The sequence below is a fragment of the Chinchilla lanigera genome, unplaced genomic scaffold (assembly GCF_000276665.1).
Source record: "Chinchilla lanigera isolate Chin_1 unplaced genomic scaffold, ChiLan1.0 scaffold00004, whole genome shotgun sequence".
Lineage (NCBI taxonomy): Eukaryota > Metazoa > Chordata > Mammalia > Rodentia > Chinchillidae > Chinchilla > Chinchilla lanigera.
The window spans coordinates 31,119,937-31,140,728 of NW_004955405.1; the positions used below are offsets into that span (position 1 = coordinate 31,119,937).

A 20,792-nucleotide genomic window follows, 5' to 3' on the forward strand; every position below is an offset into this window, starting at 1 on the left:
ACATTCATTCCTGTAGTTCCAAGTACAGCATTAGAGGAAATTTTGTTAAGATGTGAACTCCAAAAAGGGCTTGGGTGGCTCCACCCTGATGGCACTGCCATGGTGGTTGTTAACTCCTATGGCTTCTCTTTTTGGCCAGCTTTGCTCACTCTTTGTAGATTTCCTCAGATGATCCATACTCCGGGCTTTTCCAAACTTCTGGGGTCTCCACTGCACCTTCTGCTTCACAGTCACTGCTTCACACACTGCTCTCAAGAGCATAATTCTTCTGAAATCTGCATGGAAAACTTCCTGATCAGACAACCCTTGCATTCTGCATGCACCTAAAACCAGCACCACATGGATGATGCCAAGGTCTGCTACCAGCTGGAGCAATAGCCAGGCTTCCTTCTCTCTTGGCTATAGAATTGAGTGCCTGGACTGCTAAACACTCTGAACCAAATTCTGAGAAACAAATTCTCTAGGCCACTGCCAATCTAGAACATAGTGCTCTGGGGCACTCTTCTCAAAGCAAAGTCTTTCACTTCTGCAATTCTGAGGCTGCAAAGGCTGTCTTGCTGGTTCTTCTGATGTCTTCAGGCCATCTTTTCTGTTGTATTCTTACGATATTTGGCTTTCTCTTGATAGTCTTTCCTGTGACCAATTTGTCCTCTGTTCCATCTTTAGAGGTCACAACTTCACTGGAGCTTCCTTTCTGGCTAAACTCAAAATGTTTTAAGTCATTCTGCTGGGGTCTTTGGCATTGACTCTCAACATAAATCTGGCTAAAAACCCCCCAACAGTAGCTATACCACAGACTCAACATTAGACTACCTTGAAATTTCTTCTGCAGGGTTAATTAGTCTGCTGTCCTTAATCTCAGTCTCAGGCAAAATCTCTGGGCATGAGCAAAATGCGATTTCTGCCAAGCCATAGCACACATTGTCTGGATCCAATAGCCAATCCAGTCATTCTTCCCAACAGAAACCTCTGTCGGCTGGTCTTTATCAGCATCATTTCTATCAACATTCTGGTCTTCTGAACTCTGACCAGAATCTCCCATCAAGTACAGCCTAACACTCTCCAGGGCTGCGTTTTCAGCCTGCATCTCTGAACCTTTCCAAACTCTTCCAACAAGCCAGTTCCAAAGGCTTCTGAAACACATGGTCACAGCAATGACCCCATTTCTCTAGTACCAAATTCTACCTTAGTTACTCTTTCTCACTGCTGAGACAAAATACCTCACACCTAAAGTTAAGGAAGGAAAGGTTTATTTAGCTCAGTTTGTTGAGGTTTCAGTTCATAGACGGACTGCTCCAAGACAGGGGGGCATGCCAGAGGGTCATCACAGAGGAGAAAGAGTTCATAGCAAAGACAAGGCAAAATTGCAAGCAGCAAGTCCAAGTGACCTTAGCAGCTTCCTCCTGCCCCTTTTGTCTCTATCTAGGCTATGGGGCTTAGGGTGGGTGCCAAACCAATCAGTGGACAGATTTAGTAATCACACAGCCCTAATCCCTGCATCAGATACTCTAGATCAAGCTACCTCTGAAAAAGCTCCACCTATAACTGCATGAGGTTTTGGCGGGACATCTACATACAAGTCATAACAAGCTCAAAATCCATCTTTAAAAATATCCTATGAGCTAGGCACTAGTATTCTCACTCACTATTGAAGGAGAAATATTCTATAAATCAATGTATTTTATATCTCTTTTCTATAGAAGCCAAAGGGATAGACATTTTTTTCAGTTAGACAAAATACATGTGTATTCCAAAAATAATCACCTTTCATAAACCTTCACTGGAATACTTCTTGCTAACCTTATATCTGAATTTACTGAGCCTTTCTTAACTTATGATTTATATAAATTGCAAACATCCATTAAAGCAAATAGCTAAATTGCTTTATCTTTATAGATGTATACATGATGTTTGTTTAGCTTCTTTTTGCCAGATAAATAGCACAAAGAAATAAGATAAATTTATCTTGAGAATGAAGACTTAACTGGGTAAATTACACTTATCAGCAAGCATTTGGGAATGTATCATGGAGAAACAGCCCAAGTTCTTTTGTGTGGCTCCAAGGAACAACATAGGAACAGGAAGGACGATAATCCCTTTTAATAGGGGCGGTAAAGTACTTACTATACCCCAATCCATCAACAGAAACAGCAACTCTTAAAATGTTCTGTACATGCCAGGTGCAACAGCGCACATCTATAATCCTAGTACTCAGGAGGCTGATGCAAGAGGATCAGAAAGCTTGAGGCCAATATGGGCAATATAGTGAAATACTGTTTCAAAAACAAACACCAAACAAAGATTCACTAGGTTCTGTATCACTGCAGCAGAGAAAAAAAGATCTTGTATCCAAAATGTTCTAGAAAAAAAAATTTGATTTGGATAGTGTATTAGTTTTCTAGGCCTGCTCTATTCTAGGCCTGCTCTAGGAATAAACCAGAAATTGAGTGTCTGAAAACAGCTGAAAATTTATTGTCTCACAGTTCTGGAAGTGAGAAGCCTGAAATTATGGTATCAGCAAGGCTAGGCTCCCTGTGGAACCTACAAAGACTCCTTCCTTGCCCCTTCCTCTTTGCTGGTGCTATGCTGACACACAGCTGCCTCTGTCATCACAGAGCATTGCTGAGCCCCAAGTTTTTCTCTCCATCTCTTCTCATCTCTTCTTAACACCAGTCATACCGGCTTAAAGCATATCACATTCCAGCATGACCTCAACAACTTCTTAAATGTGTAAAAACCTATTTCTAAATAAGGTCGCACTATGGGGTATTACTGATTAGGATTTGAACACATCTCCATAACAGATACAAAAATAAACTAGATGATTAGCAACTCTAAGATACTGAGGCTTTAGGCATATATGACACAGAAAGTTCAACATGATATATGAACAGAATAATAAACTTACTGCTTATTCTACTTATTCATATCATTCTTTCAACAAATATGTACCTGCTAAACATTGTCCTAAACAGTGGAAAAATAGTGAAAACAACTTCCTGCCCTGATGGAACCTAAATTCAGGTTGAACAGAACTGTCATCATTTACAAGTATGTACTATGTATCAAGCTCTACAGTAAAATGTACATAGTAGCTCATTAATTCTCACAGCACATGTAGAAACTTTTATCCTCTTTACCAAATAAAAAAAGGCATAGTGACATAGTGATGTGTTGAAGGTCATTATCCTCTTCATGAATTGACCCTTTTTCATTAGAAAATGTCCTTTTGATATCTGATGAATTGTTTATTATGTCTGATGTTAATATGGTCACTTCAGCCTTCTGAAGCTTATTCCTATATATGCTTGGTACAAATAAACATGGTTTAGATATTACTCTCAAGAATGAATTATTTAATTATATGCAATGCCTAAAAATATCTCAAATACCTAAAGTTCTGTAATCATGGCTTCCATTCATATAGGACTCTCAGTCTTTAAAATATTTAATCCACTGATTCTACAAGATTAAATTTATATTTCCCTCTTCAACTCAAATTCCTGGGATTTTTTTTTTTTTTTTTTTTTTTTTTTTCTTATTTAAATGTCCCAAGTAACCTGGGAATGAACAGTATAGTAGAGGTTCCAACACAGGCTTAGTGGAGCTCCCAACAATGGAAGACTTTTAAGCTACTGAATGACAAACGTCTAAGGCTGCTATCAAAGGAAATCTATAAATTATGCCACACTAAGTAAACTGGAAAATACCACTTACTCTACAAACTTAGCACCCAACATATTCTAGATAGCGCTATTTACAGTGTAGATGGACATAGGAAAATATCATCCATTTGAAAGTTACTGACTAGTTTGAAAGTTATCATCAGTTTGACTAGAGTTGAAGGTAAACCTGGATTTACTATCCAAGAAAATGAAAGTGTGATAGTAATCAAAGAAACAGTAGGTTAGCACTTTCATCTCAACTATTTTTTGCTTTAGAAACCCATGTACCTTACAGTGTGTACATAAGTCTTATTTGCACACTGTTTCTACTGTCTCCTTTAAGAAACAGTTTAAAAATATCTATCTTTTTAGCATAGTTTAAGTTGCAATACATATACAAAAATTAGTGGGTCATGGGGGTACATGCCTATAATCCCAGTACTAGAGAGGCTGAGGCAGGAGGATCACCTGGAGTTCAATGCTAGCTTGGGCTACACAGTGAGTTCAAGGCCAGCATAAACTACATTGTGAAACCCTTTCTCAAAAGACAAAAAAAAGTATTACATCTTTCTCTTTAAAAAATTATTTAATTCTGAATTTTGTTTTTAATTCTGAAGCTTAATAACTGGCCTTGCCCCTAATTACTCTGAGTGGTGAAATATTTAAGTCAGAACAGGTAATATAATATCAGTTTACATAAAAATAATAGTTTCATGGCCACCATATATGATAGCTAACATTCCAGAATATGTAAAAGAAGTTTAAATCATATCAACTGGTACTATAGCAAAATAATCATTAAATACAGAGAATTTAACATATTCACCAAGACTACTTATTTCCACTATTTTTATACAAGCTTGAATATATTGTCTCACCTGCCGTTTCATTTCTTCTAAGTCTTTAGTTTTCGCTACTAATTCTCCTCTTAGCTCCTCAAGCAGCAACTGGAACTTTTCCTGGTTAGTTTGTTTTTCACTTAACAGGCGTTTCAGTTCATTCTGTGACTTTATGTACTCATCCTGCAATCTGATTTTTTAAAGAGAATTCAATTTGAAGTGTATCCTTTGCTTTCTAATTGCATTACTTTATGTAAAGTCAACCAACACTGAAGAAAAACAAGATTACTATCAAACATTCCATTAAACTTGCAAATATCTTTTCTTTACAGTTTCATACTGTAGTTTCTGAAAGCAGTTTTACTTTTTGGGGAAAAACATATTTAGCCACCTGGATGTATTTAATCACTTGGTATCACAGCTTTGAAACAAAGAAATTTTAAAGCAACAATTTTACTGTATCAAAAGTATTAATATACTAAATAGTAACAGTTATACTCTATGCTCTAGAGGAAACACTTAGCCTAGACAGAGCTAGTAACTTTACTTAACAACCCAAGTCCTATGCCTCACCTCTAATTTAAGTATCTTACCTTGTGTGGTCAGTTTTTAGAGTCTGATAATTGGTTTTATGATGTTCACATCTTAACCGTTCATCAATTAACATTTTTTGGAACTCAGATTCAGAATTTAGACCACCATCTCCACCAGGTGGAAAAATGTTAGGAAAACTGTCCATATTGGTAAGTGAGCTGAAAATCATGTAAAAATAAGTTGTGGTTTCTTAATGTTTTAGTTTTCAGGAGTATTTCCCACTTCTTTCTTGCTAAGGCAGAAGCTCAGGAGGCCAACTTTAACCTGCACAGGGAAATACACTTAATTAGTGCCCATGAATTTTAAGCTTCCATTGCTCTATATTTTTATCACTTATTATGCTCTATCAATTTATAACAAAGCCCAGTTTTCAGATTTTCAAAATGTTCATAAAACAAAATGCAAAAATAAATTTGAATCATATCTTTAATATTTTCTTCCCCACAGATTCTGTGACCATGCTTACAGAAGGTTACAATGACAGCATTAATATAACTACAAGGTTCCAACTACAAGCATTAACCTAACTACACCAGAAGTATGGACTTTTCAGTTAAGTACTCCTGGATACACAAACTAGAGTCAGCTACTGAAGTAATCTTCAAGAGAGTATCCTGGTATAAAATGTACACTCTTAAATTATGGAAAAGTCATTTTGAGTTTAGTAAGTGGCTAGGGAGAATCAGTCTTCACAAAGATGACCTTCAGCTAGTACTATGTCTGTGATTAATGCTACAAAAAAGATTCTATTTGACATAAAGAAAACTGCATTCAGCCTGCTAATACAGATGAGAAACCAATCAACATGCAAGTAGTGATCACACTTGATCTTAGGCAAAAGGCTGAAAAACAATGTAAGTATCGATCACATCCTATATGTAATGTATAGTGCTAAGAATAGGAAACAATCACTTCACCTATGCCCACAAGCCCTGACCATTATGATGGTGTTACAGCTTGTACCTAGAAGTGCCCCCAAAGCCTCATGCAATCAAGGGGTGGGATTTCAAAGGTAGCTAGGTTAGGGTATGTGAATGTGGATTAGAGGTGTGATACTGGGATTAAGAGTGTGAATAATAGAAGCCCCAGCCTGAGTATGGGAAGGGAAGACAGGCTTGCTGCTCCTGCTTACTGTTTCTCTGTCTCCTGCTTGCTTTGCCATGGACTATTTCTCCTCTACGATGCCCGTTGGCCATACCAAACGGCCTTAGAGCTATCCCACTACGGACTGAAAACTGTACAAATTGTGAGGTGAAATAAACCTTTCTTCCCCTAACTTTGGGTGTCCAGCATATTGCAAGTAACTAAGGCAGATGGCAACTAAACATCTGCAGCTAGAAGTAAAAAATGATTAAAAGTGTTATTATAAATAAGATCTAAAATTTTAAAGTAGTTCTGTCCTTTTTTTTGATAATATTCTCCCTTAGTCATGGGGTATCATGATTTACTTTTTCTTACAACAAAAGATCTTTGGCCTATGCAAATCATCCATTAAATTATTCAGCCTTGATTGAAATATATCACCTCTGATAAATTAATGTAATGTCTATATATTACATAAAAAAACTTTTAAAACTGAGATTGTCACCTGGTGTGGTGGCACATACTTGTAATCCCAGCACTTGGGAGGCTTGAGGCAGGAGGACTGCTGAAGTTCAAGGCCAGCCTGGACTACACAGTAAGATCCTCTTGCAAAAAAAATACAAAAAAAAAGAAAAAAGAAAAAGCTAAAAAAACTGAGATTGTTTTGGTCTCCTGTAAGACTGACATAGGAAATTAGGGTGTGGCAAAACTGGCTGGGGAAGTAGGCATGACCTATTAACTACAAGATCCCAGACACTCAACAGTTCCCAAAGCCCTGCAGGTAGACTTCTTGCAAGAACTTGCAAATTTTCAAAAGTATGGTCTAGACCTGATGTGAGCCTGAAGTATAGGATCCCAGCACTGCCTCTCAGGACACATACGCAGAAGTTCTCACAAGTTTCCTCGAGATTTGGACAGTATGAAAGGACACAGGCCTCAAGAAGAACTTGCTATCATGGCTTTGTTCAGGAAACCGGACCCTGCTTCCTCCAGGGTGTTCTTTTATCTTGCTTTTGTCTTTTCTGCTCTGCCCAAGCTTGTTCTGCAGAGTCAGTTTCTCCCCCACTCTTCACTTTTACTTTCTTGAATAAACTTGGCCACTGCTCTTTGCTTGTTTCATTCAATTCTTTATCCAAGATGAGAAGAACCTGGAATCTAACTCCAGAAGGAGAGGCAAGCTACCAAGAACCTAGTAACATTTAATTTGCAAGCTACTTTTAGAAGGAGCTACGAGATAACATTTTCAAGTTGCCAAGAGATTCCAATAACAAAACTACTCTTCAATAAAAAAAGAAACATTCTTTAAGAACACTCTACCCCTTATTCTTACTTAAACAAGTACTAGGATTCAACATTTGTAAATACTGTATGCAAACTTACCCTGTTTAAAAGTTCCTTTTTTAAAAAATTGACACATTTGTAGCCAGGTGTGGTGCCACATATCTACAATCCCAGCACTCTGGGAGACTAAGGCAGGAAGATCAAAAGTTCAAGCCTCACCTGTGCAATTTAGCAAGACTCAAAATAAAAAAGGACTGGAATGTAACTCAGCACAAAGGCCCTGGGTTCAATCCCCATACCAAAAAAAAAAAAAAACAGAACTAGGAACTGGATCATAAACCTGGCACATGCTTTTGATTCTGCTCTTTGACTCAAATTAATGTCTATAAAACCTACTTCACATTTTTCATTAATACCAACAAAAAGTATTACAGGGTTTTAATTTTAACTAGCTGAAAGCCTTTAGTATATTAGGACAATTAAAAACTGCTTTAATCCCACAAACAGTAAAAGATTTCAGAGCTAAAATGAATTTTTTTATTCCAGTTAAGCACTGTATATATCAAAATTTCCCACTGACTTCTATTTCAAAATGAGAATTAAGGGGCTGGGGATTTAGCTCAGTGGCAAAAGCGCCTGCCTGGCAAGCACAAGGTCGTGAGTTCGGTTCCCGGTACCGGAGAAAAAAACCAAAAAAAAAAAAATGAGAATTAAGTTCCTTTGGAAATAAAATTCATTAAAACAAGTATTTTTGGAGAATAAAATTTTAAAATTATTCTTCCCTTTTTTGGTACTGAAATCCACAGAAGTACTTTCCAGGACTTTACCAACTTCAGGATATCCTTTTCTCAATCAATCACCAACTCCATCTCCAATTCTAGCCCCTATGAAAAATGTTTAGCTCCCCCCTATACAAATGTTAAAGACATAATTCCCTACATGATGGTATTAGGAGTTAAGGACTTAGTAGATAATTAGGTTAGATGAGATCTTGAGGGTGGAGTCCCTGTGAAAGGATTTGTATCCTCATACGAAAAGAAAGAAACTATAGAGCTTGCTTTCTTCATCATGCAAAAACAGGCTATAAGACAGCTGTCTGCAAACAAGGAATTCACCAGACTCCAAATGATAGGACATTTTTCCCATGCTAGGAGAATCTCTCCTGTTCAAAGACAGTGATTACAATTTTAACTACTTCTTATATGCTAATTTTGGTGACTAATAAAAGCTAGAATACCCTATTGCACATTACTAGTGGGTATCACACAAATGTATGATATACTATTTTCTTCTAAAAAACAAAATTAACATTGTTAATTTGCATACATAGGCTGGGCATAGTGGCACACGTCTGTAATCCCAGCATTTGGGAGGCTGAGGTAGGAGGATCATTGTGAGTTGGAGACCAGCCTGGCTACAAAGTGAGCGCAAGGCCAGCCTGAACTTCATATTGAGACTCTGTCTCAAAAAGACAAAAAAAACTGCACACATGCTCACAAACCTCAATACAATTTTTTCTAGAAAGTTGCTTGATGGCTGGGGATATAGCTCAGCAGCACAAGCGCCTGCCTAGCAAGCGCAACGTCCTGAGTTCAATTCCCGGTACCAAAAAAAAAAGTTACTTGAATCAAAATGACACATCTACTTAATCCCTTTGGCAATGGTAAAATTTATTCTACAAAAACAGCTCAATAAGTGTGCAAATATAAGTACATAATATTCTTTACATTTTTAATAAAAAATGAAAAATCAGAAATAATCTAAATGTCCTTGAATTAAGTACAGCTATTAATATGAATTACAAAGGGTACACTGGATCTGCCCTCACAGAATAACATAGAATATGAACAACATACATGCTCGTGTTTATATATATATATACAGAGTCAAATAATATACACTAAGCTAATAATAGTGAATTCTAGAAAAACAAAAATGGGATACTGACAGAACATATACGTTGTACTTTGAACATTCTGCTGTTCAATTTTCTTTTAATAATCAAACACTGTTCAGATAATCAAATCAGTACATTCTCAAGATAATCTCATTTTCATTTTCTGTCCCTATCTGCAATTGTACAATAAACAACTTGGCTGTTACCCCATATTCAAAATATCTTATATCAAAGTCACCATCTTTTTTTTTTTTTTTTGGTTTTTCTCCGGTACCGGGAACCGAACTCACGACCTTGTGCTTGCCAGGCAGGCGCTTTGCCGCTGAGCTAAATACCCAGCCCCCAAAGTCATCATCTTTATTTTCAATCTACCTTCAACCTGACTTACCAATCCTTAGTATTACTATCAATACTATGCTACAATTCAGCCATACTTACAACCTCAAAGCTTTCTTGGCTTGCTCAAGTTTCTTATATGAACACCAATATACTTCCTTCCTTTATTTGTATTTGTTCACAGCAGTACTGGCAATTGGACAAGTCCTTCATATTAAGCTCCATTCCCCAGGGCTTTTTATTTTAAGATATAGCATTCCTAATCTACTAAAATACCCAGGTTGGGCTCCAACTTGCAATCTTCCTGCCTCAGCATCCCAGAATGCTGGGATCCTAGTTATACGCCACCATGCCCAACTAATACTCTTCCTTTAAAATTTACCCAACTCTGTTAACTCCTACTTACCACAAAAGTCAGACTCTTATTACGTCATAATCAGACAATTATAAGAGATTCACATTTATGTCCAATATTTTCCTCGTAAGTCATCCCACAACATATTGCCAGACTAATATTCAACAAATGTTATTTGACTTGTCACTCAAAATCTCTGTACTAGTTAATCCTGTCAACCCGCCTGAATTAAGTCTTGGAGTATGGATCAGATCATGGGGTTTTGGCATATACCATGAGGAGGCTGGGCCCAGTTGGAGAAAGTGTGCCTTTGAAAAGCCCTCAGATTTCCTGTAACTACTTAGGTGCTGTGGATGCACATAAGCACTCTATTTACCACAGCTGATATTTGCTGGTACTCTTCCCCTGCGCAGTTTCTCCACTGTCATGAAGTAAGCAGCTCCGCTCCACTACAACCTTCCATGATAATGTTTCTGTGTTGGAGCTTGCCAATCATGGACTAAAAGCCCCTGAATTTGTGAGCCAAATTAAAGCTCTCCTGCTCCTTCTAACTGCAGGTATTGGGTACTCTGTTCCAAGCAAGAGAAGCTAAGCTCCTGCATGAGACAAAGTCAAAACATCCCTACCAAGGTCCAATACTTTCACTTTCCATGCTATCTTGTTTAGTATCATTTCCTCCTGTAAGATGAGAATATCCAGCTAAAGGCAGCTATTTACTATGCCATGACCAAACATGTATATTATACCTTAGTTCAGGCAGATTTCATCTGAGTTTGTGATCCCTATACTGTAACCACCCCACACTTACGGACTACAATCATTAATTGTTCTCTATTCCTGGGATGACTGAATATTAATAAGAATAGGCTTAAATACTGGGTTAGATATTAGAAAGAACTTCCTGATTCAAAGTTATGAGCCCCTAAATTCCATCTGCCAATAGCCTGTATAGCCCTTTTCAGAACTCTTCTCTATAGATATGTTAAAAATCTCAGAAAACTATTTCCTTACTTGTGCAAGTCTTACCAAAGTCAGAATGAATTTTGTACCTGTTAACTATTACACACAATATATTACACATAACATATTCAGTTCTGTAGTTTCAGTATTCTTCAATTAATCAATGATAATCTTGGAAAATATAGTAGTCCTCCAATTAGATATCTAGTGTCATAGATTTTTTAAAAAGGTCTCATAATTCTTTGGCCTTCAAAAGTAGTTCTACCATTCTTTATCTAGGTTACAAAGAAAGAATTATCTTTTATACTAATTAAAAGGAGGCTTATAGCTGACAACAGAAAACCTTAACTCATTTATTTTAAATACTATAGAAAATATACTGTCTACCTCTTACATCAAGAAAGCTGGAGATGATCTTCTACTTCTAACAATGGAAGATTAGGTAATTTGGATCAAATATCTTATAAAGATATCACAAGCTACACATATTTTAAACATCTGCTTGAAGGCACAGGAAAACTAATGAGAATAAACGTTTACTGAGATGAAGGCAAAAGTGAAGATACAGAAAGATGAGACAGGTATTTGTGACCACCTCCCCCTGGAAGCACCTGCCAGATCCAGAGCAGGGGACAAGAATACTGAGCACCTTTGGCAGCCTTCAAATTGAAAGAAAGACAGACTAGACCAGCAAGGAATAGGGAAGCCCTGATGAACAACCTTCATTTGGAGTTGACACTTTAAGGACTGCCTCTGAGAAATAAGGGTAATTTGGAAGAAAGATAGACTAGACCTCAAATTACTTTTAGGAACAATTCTCTAATGGGGAGGTGGGGGTGAAGCTCAGTGACAGAACATGTGCATGGAGTGTGAAAGGCCATAGGTTCAATCTCCAGGACCAAAAAAAAATTATGAATAAATTCATAATAAAAGAATCAGATGTATAATAAAGTAATCAGATCCATAAGAAGATAAAGCAGGGCCTGGGGATTTAGCTCAGCAGCACAGTACCTGCCTGGCAAGCACAAGGTCATGAGTTCAATTCCCGGTACCAGAGGAAAAAAAAAAAAGATAAAGCAACATAAATTAAAGTCAACAAATAACAAAAGGCAATACACAGATACATAGTACAAAGGGTCTTGGTATTAAGAGTTATCAGAAATTCTAAGTGTTTTGATATTATTACTGTATTTAACATAATATTTAAAAGTTTGAGAATTTTGTCATAGAATTAGAAACCATAAAAAAACCTAATGGAATTTCAATGGAAATTCTAAAACATAAAAAATATTGGGGCTGGACATTTAGCTCAGCAGTACAGTGCTTGCCTGGCAAGCACGAGGTCATGAGTTTGGTTCCCAGCACCAGGGGAAAAAAAAAAAACATAAAAAATATGATAATCCAATTAAGAGTTTAGTCTGGGTGTGGTGGTACATGCCAGTAATCCCAGCACTCTGGAGGCTGATGCAGGAGGATCACCTCAAGTTTGAGACCAGCCTGGGCTACAAAGTGAGTTCACGGTCAGCCTGAACTGCATAGTGAGACCCTGTCTCAAAAACACAAGGCAAAGAAAGAGAGAGAGAGAGTGAGAGAGTGAAAGAGAGAATGAGTTCAATGCAGCAAGCTCAGAATAGACAGGTTAGAAGGAACAGGCAGATTTAAAGAATATATTCAAGATAAAGCTAAAAAAAAGAAATGAGGATGGAAAAAGAAGAGAAGGAAAGAAATACAGAGAGTGGAATTTTAAAATGTCATTCTAACAGACAGGCAAATAAAGTCCCAAATGGAATGGAGAATACAGCAGGCATGACATCTACAAAAAAACATGACAACTTCTCCAAAGAGTCCTATAAACCTCGAGCCTGTCAACAGAAGAAATCCATACCCAGACACATCATAGTAAAACAGCTACAACCAAAAACAAAGAAAAATTTTAAATCAGCCAGAAAAAGAACAAGGTATCTTCAACTAAATAACAAAAACAGAACATCAACAATGAAAGCTGGAATACAGTGTACTATTATCTTCCAAGTGATGAAAGAAAATACTGTAACTGCCAATCTTATAGATGGATACTTCGGGGGGTTGGGGGAAGTTGTCTTTCAAGAATGATGGTAAAAGCCATGTATGGTAGTCCATGCCTATAATCCCAGATACTCAGAAGGCTGAGGCAGGAGAATTGCAAGTTCAAACCCAGCTTGGGTAATTTAGTAAGACCCTGCCTAAAAATTTAAAAATAAAAATAACTGGATAGACAGTTGCCTATTAAATGTGAAATCCTGGGTCAAAATCCCCTGTACCACCAAAAAATGAAAACAAAAATAAAAATGATGATAAAATACATTTTCAGACAAACAAGAACTAATTCATCCCAGAAGGTGTACACCAAAGCTGTAAAGATTTGCAAACACAAAGAAATAAAATAAAAATTATAAATATGTGCAGATGTTTAAGTGAATTCTGACTTAATGAAGTATCTTGTGAGGGCCAGGGATATAGTTCAGTGGCACAAGCACCTGCCTGGCAAGTGCAAGGTCCTGAGTTCAATTCCCTATACCAAAAAAAAACTAAAGTACCTTGTGGATTTTACCATATATATAACTGAAAATACATTATGACATAAGTGGTACATAAGTCAGTAGAGGTATAATTACAAGCATTGTAGAGCCCCTGCACTGTCTCAGAAGAGGCTAATTATCGACGCGTATTATAAATTCTAGGAAAGGAGTTTACAAGCTACAGTCAATAAGTCAAATTTGCCAGGTAGCCATTTTCTGTGTATTTGTTCTGACATGGTCTCCAGCTGAGAATGTTATCCACATTTTTAAGGAGCTCGGGTGAGGGGTATAAATAAATGCACAAATTCTCAACAAAATACCAGCAAGGCAAATCTAACAATGTATAACAAGAATTACTCACCAAGAACAAGTGGAATTTATCCTGGTCATGTAAGACTAGTTTAACATCTGAAAATCAATCAGTGTAACCCACATCAAACGGCTTAAAAAAGGATGATCATATGATCAGATCAATAGCTGATTTTCTGGTAACAAATGAGGCAGTTTATTAACCCTTTGTTCTAATGCTTCTGTGGCAGCTGTCTGGTGATTCTGTCCAGATCGCTCTCCCCCTGAGGGGTCAGTTTGTGAAACCATCTGGGTCCTTTTTCACCATTTTCAGCCCATGTTACATTTTACAGATAATAAGTGTCTCCCAAAAGGCTCATGTGTTCAGAGGCGGGCTTTTGGAAGGTGATTAGAGATCATGGGGGCACTAACCTCAACCATGGACTGATCTATTGATGAGTATATAGCTGAATGTGCAACAGGGAATTAGGGCCTGCTTGGAGGACAGAGGTCATAGGGCCACAACGTGGACAGGTACATGCTTGTGGCTAGTCCATCTCCTCTGTCTCTCTCTCCCGGTCTGTCTGTCTGTCTGTCTCTCTCTCTGTCTCTCTGTCTCTCTCTCTCTGACTCTTCCTAGCTCTGTTTCCTGGCTGCCATCAGGTGAGCAGCTTTCCTCCACCATACCCTTTCTGCCTTGGAGTCAGCTATGAAATCTTCAGTCAAAATAAACCTATTTTCCTTCAATATATCAGATATGTTATCCTAGTGAAGAATACCTGACTAACAGCCATTGTGCAAGGTAGTTCAGCAGCTTCTTGCAGAATTAAACATGCTCTTACAGTAAGAGCTAGCAATCATACTCCTTGGTATTTACTAAGTAAGTTGAAAACTTCCATCCACACCAAAACCTGCACATACGTGTTAACAGCAGCTTTACTCCTAATTGCTAAAAGTTGGAAGCAATCAACGTACCCTTCCAAACGGATATGCTGTGATACATCCACAGTATAATACTCAGCAGTAACACGGAATAAGCTATTGAGCCAGGAAAAGAATACCGGAAATTAAATGCATAAAACTAAGTGAAGGAAGCCAGTCTGAAAAGACTACATATAGTATGATTCTAACTAACATGACATTCTGGAACAAATAAAACGAGGGAAATAGTAAACAACATCAGTGATTGCCAGGGTTTGGGAGAAGAGAGATGAATCTGTGAAGCACAGAGGATTTTTAGGGCAGTCAAACTATAGTACTCTGTATGATATTATAAAAGCAGACACATGTCTATTCACAGTTGTTGAAGCCCAAACATGTACAACACCAAGAGTGAACCCCAGTGTAAATTACGGACTTGGCTAGTAATGATGTGTCAGTAATGTAGGATCATCAGTTGTAACCAACAGTACCACTTTGGTGTAAGATTTTGATAGCACAGGAGGCTGTATGTATGGGGAGAAAAGGATCCATGGGAGCCCTCTGTACTTTCCAATCAATTTTACTGTGAACCTAAACTGCTCTAAAAACTAAAGTCTATTCAAAGGAGAAGGGAGGGAGGAAACTAAGAATACATAACACAAACTATACATGGTCTAAAAGCCTAAATTACTTCATCTCTCTCTTTTTAATAATAAAAGTTTATTAAATCTTCCTGTAGGATAACCATTAAAAATACTAAAGTATAAAAAAAAACTCAGTTTCTCAATCTCAGCACGACTGATACTTTAAAGCATATACTGTAATTGTTTGTTGGTGAGCTCTCTTGTGCATTTAAGAATGTTTAGCAACATTCCTAGTCTCCATCAATTAGGAGCCTGTAGCATCACTCTCCCTACTTGTGAAAGCAAAAACACCTCAACGCATTGCTATATGTAGCGTATTATCCTCAGCCCTCTGTTGAGAACCAATGGTCTAAAAGAAAACCTTGAAACTAGTAGGAAAGTAGACACAGTAATACAGAAGATTAAAGCAAACATCAGTAATTGCATTAATGTATATAAACTAAATGTCTCAAATAAAAGGCAAACAAAAATTCATTAAATATTCTTTTACAAGAGTTTTATACTTAACACATAAGGGTAAGGAAAGGCTGAAAGAAAGGTAAGAAAGATACTGTAAGCATTAATCAAAAGGAAGATGGCAGATCTTTATTAATGTCAGATAAAAGAAATTTTAAGTCAAGCAAGAGAAGTAATGAGGGATATTTATAAAATAAAAGCTAGGGGGCTGGGGATTTAGCTCAGCGGCAAAAGCGCCTGCCTGGCAAGCGCAAGGTCGTGAGTTCGGTTCCCGGTACCGGAGAAAAACCAAAACCAAAAAAAATTAAATAAAATAAATAAAATAAAATAAAAGCTAAATGCACCAGAAAGGTATGACAGTTTTAAATTTATATATACTTACTATGGCCACTAAGTATCTAAAGCAGAAGTTCTGAGAACAACAAGGAAAAAGAGACAAATTTGCAATAATAAGGGAAGAATTGAACCACTACTGATGGCTAATAGGACAATCAGATGAAAACAACCAGTTAGAAAACAGACAATTTAAACCATCCTAACCTAAATGACATACAGAAAACTGTACCGAATAACCACAGGCTACCCATCACTTTCAAGCATGCAGGTAACACTTATAAACGTGTAATTTTTAAGAAAATCTCAAAAGTTGTTAAAAGATCAAAATTATATAGTGTATGTTCTCTTCCCACAATGCAACTAAAGTTCAACATAAAGAGATAACTGGAAATATCCTCAGAAAGTAAAAACAATACATTTCTAAATAATATGAATCAAAGAAAAGGACCCAACAGAAATCAGAAACTATCTAGAACTAAATGAAAACTGATATTACATATTAAAATTTATTGGACAAAGACTCCTGCTTCCAGGAAGACAGAATAGTTGTATTAGTTCTCCCTTTTACATTAACTAATATAATTAAATGTCCTGGACATTACATATTTAACATCATAATACAATGCTGGCAAATGAAGACTAGAAGACAGACCAAATGACCTAAGATCTAAGAACATACACAGTGCTAACTTTCCTAGGCTCTCTTTCCCATATATCTTGGACTCTGAGCTGAAGAAGTTGGCAACCAGCAACCAATGGATTCTGCACAGCCTGCTCTCCAACCAAAGGAACAAGAAAGGGAAAATGTAGAAAGACAGAAAACCTTTATAGACAGTTACAATCTACTCAATCACTAGTCCATCCACACAAGCAAAGACCAACTGAAAAAGGCCCAGCTTTTATTCTGACCAAGCTGTAACGAAGTACATCAATAACTTGCTGGGAAGGTATACAAAAAGTGTACACTGTCACAGAAAACCTAAGGGAGAATTAAGACGGGCACCACTGCCCCAGTGGTAACAAGGCAGCCCTCCTCTGCCATCAGCGGAGATCACATGGGCGGCCAGACTTCAAATTACCTGGAAATAATAAGGAACCCTCCCAACTCATGTCATGAAAAGGCCAGTTGGGGAAAACTTTTTCTGCCAAAACAGAATCAGAAAAAGCCAACTAAAATAGAACATTTAAGTAGGATCAACAGTCTTATGACTTCTTATGGCAACCCCCTAAATGTCCAGTTTCAACAGAAAAACATTATATCATGATTTTTAAATTCAGTGGGAAGAGACATTAGACGCCAACACTGATGACAGAGATGTTATCTGAAACAGATTTTAAAGCAGTCCTGATTTTTTTAAAAAAATGTGTCACCAAGAAATTACAAACAAGCTTTTAACCACTTGGCAGTCCAACTGTTTAAATACAGGATGACCAAAAATTGCATTTTTTGTTAATTTTTATAAAATACAACAGGAAATACAAAAATGAAAATTTTATCAAATTTATTCAGTACAAGAATTGACTGGCTGACATAACACCTACCTGGTCAACCCTCAGGATAGTCAGTACATAAAAAGATGCACTGCCTGAGTGACACTTGAGGTAAACTATTAAGTGGTTAAAATATGAGAGAAAGTAACAGCGAAGAAATACAAATCTTAATTAGAAAACACTAGAAAATAAAAAGAACCAAGTGGACATTTTAGAACTAAAAAGTACATGAAATGAATTGAAATCTTAGTAGATGCACTCAACAGCAGAAAAAAACAGAAGGAAAAGAGAAAGCAAGAAACAAACCTGGTGGTGTACATCAATGGTCCCAGCTATTCAGGAGGTTGAAGCAGGAGGATCACTTGAGCCCAGGAGTTCAATGTCAGATTAAGCAACAAAAACCTCATTTAAGAAGAGAAAAGAAAAGAAGAGAAGAGGGGAGGGGAGAGGAGGGGTGGGGAGAGAAGGGGATAAGTGGACACTGACTGCTTAATGTGCACAGGGCTTTCTTGGTGTGATAAAATATTTTGGATAGAGGTGATAATATACACAGCATTATGAATGTAATAAATGCCACCTAATTATTTACTGCAAAATAGTTAATTTTACATGAGCTTCATGTCAAAAAAAAAAAAAGAAAGAAATGAATCTGGTACTAGATGTGCAGTCATCTGACCCATTGGTAACAAATTTAAACTAGGCAAGAAATGTGAGAGAATGCAAGCAAAGCTTTAATTTAGAAGGAAGAAAAAAATGGGGAAGGGACTTCAGAGTCAGAAGAGCTGAAGGGACACACCACTGGAGATTATCAGACTAGTCCATTGACAAAGGAAAGGGGCAAGTTTTCATTGGGTTGCTGGTGGATCCTTATCTCAGTTCTGGTCTGCAAGGTGGCTCCAAAGAAGTCTTTACCATGGGAGAGGGTATTTTAGTCATTTTCCTTGGCACTGGGACAAAGTACCCAATGCCTGCAATATAAAGGAAGAGGGATTTTTTTTGGGTCATGCTTCAATCCACATTCAGTTAGCCCCAAGGCAGGACATTACAGCCGAGGGGCATGGTGGAGGAGAACTGATCACGTTACAGAGGTTAGAAAGCACAGGGGCAAAGGGCAGAGCCAGGCAAAATGACCTTTCCAAGACACACCCTCCACTAACCCACTTCTTTCAACCAGACCCTATCTCCCAATACTAAATCACCTATAAACCCTCATAATTCAATCACCCTTCAAAAGTCTTTACTATGAGGCTCTGCCGTTGGGGGGATATCTAGACATAAACTGTAACAGTGGGCAATGCAGTTCACACGAGATAACTTTTCCTACTTAGGCACATGGGGGGCGGTGGTTCTCATCATGGGATGATCTGTCTACAAAGGTTCTGCTGGAATCCAAGGTAACTACAGGTTTAAGACAATGACTGTACAGTTCTAGGTGCCATTTGAGGAGTATGGAATGGGATGTTCTAAAAGGGGGCAGTTTAATGCCCCCAGAAACCTTAAATATACCTTAATTATTCTTATTTTGGTGTCCTCAGTCTTAAATGAGCATGAGATATGCTAGGTAAACTTAGGGTTAAGAAACCAATCCTTAGAAAGGCACTCTGTAAGTGATTAATATACCTACATGCAGAGCTGAGTAGCAATCGGACCCAAAGTTTTAAGGTAATAAAGGAGACATATATAAAATAAAAACAAGGATGCCAAACTATATCCTCCTTTTAGTTATCCATTATGTATGCATAGGCCCAAGAGTCAGTGCTTTGGAGCAAAAGCAACTTTTAGGTCCCTGAAATTTAACAAACTAATAACTTAAAAGCACATCAATCTAATAAATGGTGTGCACAGAAAAAGTTAACACCATGCTTGATTTTAAAATCTCAAAATCCCTTCCCTTTGAGACTATGATCAGGACATTAGTCTCTTTTACTCAACACTGCATTAAAGCTCTAAAGCAATAAAAAGGAATAAAAGGCATAAAAATTGAAAAAGGAAAAATAAAACTATATACAGATATTGTTTGTGTATGTTAAAAATTTAAAACAATTCAGAGAAATTATTACAAAAAGCAAGTTAGCAAAACGGACTACACAAAATTAATTTCACTGTACAGATCAGAAACAAAATATTTTAAAGACTGAAGATAACATCAAAAAAATCAAATATTTAGGCAAAATGATTTGCAAGACATTTTATGGAAAAATTATTATTACTGAGAGACCCCCATGAAAGATCTAAGTGTATAGATTGTAAAACAACATTCTAAAGCTATAAATTCTCCCCAAATTCATCCATAGATAATGTAATATAAATCAATATCCAAAGCAAAAGCAGGATATAGATATGTATAGTTAATATATGTCAACTCAAAACTGTATATGTAAATGCAAAAGGTCAAAGCCAATAGCAGTGGAAATTACTTTTAAAAATAACATGGGAAGATTTTTATCTACTGGATATCAAGACATAAATCTACTGTAAGATGATATGGTATGTCATTGACTTAATTACAAAGAGATAAACAGAACAAAATATATCCCAGAAAGAGTCACTCATTCAAGACATGTTATTTAGAACAAAAGTAGCTTTGCTAAACAATAGGAAAAAATGTTTCTTCAGAAAGCAGCACTGGAATAACCAGATTATTTTATGGAAAAAAGAAATTCAGGCCTTTACATTACAAATTCTAGTTGGACTGAAGATCTAAACATAAAAAGGAATAAAATAATGTCGCTAAAACATGGTACAATATCTTCAATAATTCAAGGAACTGAAAAAGAGTATATTCAAAAGGCTAAAAGGTAATTTCTTTTTAAATAATGATTAAGCACCTTTTCTTTATTACGGACCACTTAGATATCTTCTTTTGTGAAGAAAGATATCTTCTTTTGTCTATTTAGATATCTTAGATATCTTAGATATCTTCTTTTGTCTATTTGAGTCTTTTGCACAATTTTTTTGTACTGACTTGTTTTCTTATGGACATGTAGGAATTCTTTTTTTTTTAAATTATTTTAAAAATAAAAGGAGGAAAACATTAACAGACAGACAACATTTTACAACATATCAAAAAGAACAGTACAGACAATAC

General features: G+C 36.8%; 1 protein-coding gene and 1 long non-coding RNA gene across 5 annotated transcripts in view; one reads left to right on the forward strand and one right to left on the reverse strand.

Annotated features, from left to right (window-relative positions):
- Cep83 (centrosomal protein 83kDa) overlaps nucleotides 1-20,792 on the reverse strand; it is a 141,301-nt gene that overhangs the window by 95,413 nt on the left and 25,096 nt on the right. For 2 of the 4 annotated variants that reach the window (XM_005374473.2, XM_005374474.2), the window contains exons 2-3: nucleotides 5,098-5,362; nucleotides 4,544-4,694 (exon numbers count right to left, since the gene is read on the reverse strand). The exons of 1 other annotated variant lie outside the window; for it this stretch is intronic. In XM_005374473.2, the coding sequence (XP_005374530.1) occupies nucleotides 4,544-4,694; nucleotides 5,098-5,267 (321 nt within the window). In that variant the 5' untranslated portion in view covers nucleotides 5,268-5,362. Of the gene's footprint in view, nucleotides 1-4,543; nucleotides 4,695-5,097; nucleotides 5,363-6,686; nucleotides 6,709-20,792 lie in introns of those variants that run through there. One more of the 4 variants, XM_013518399.1, reaches the window with a different exon arrangement.
- On the forward strand, nucleotides 5,376-6,483 carry LOC102029259. The gene is made up of 2 exons (XR_259417.1): nucleotides 5,376-5,952; nucleotides 6,310-6,483. It is a non-coding gene; the product is annotated as an uncharacterized LOC102029259 (long non-coding RNA).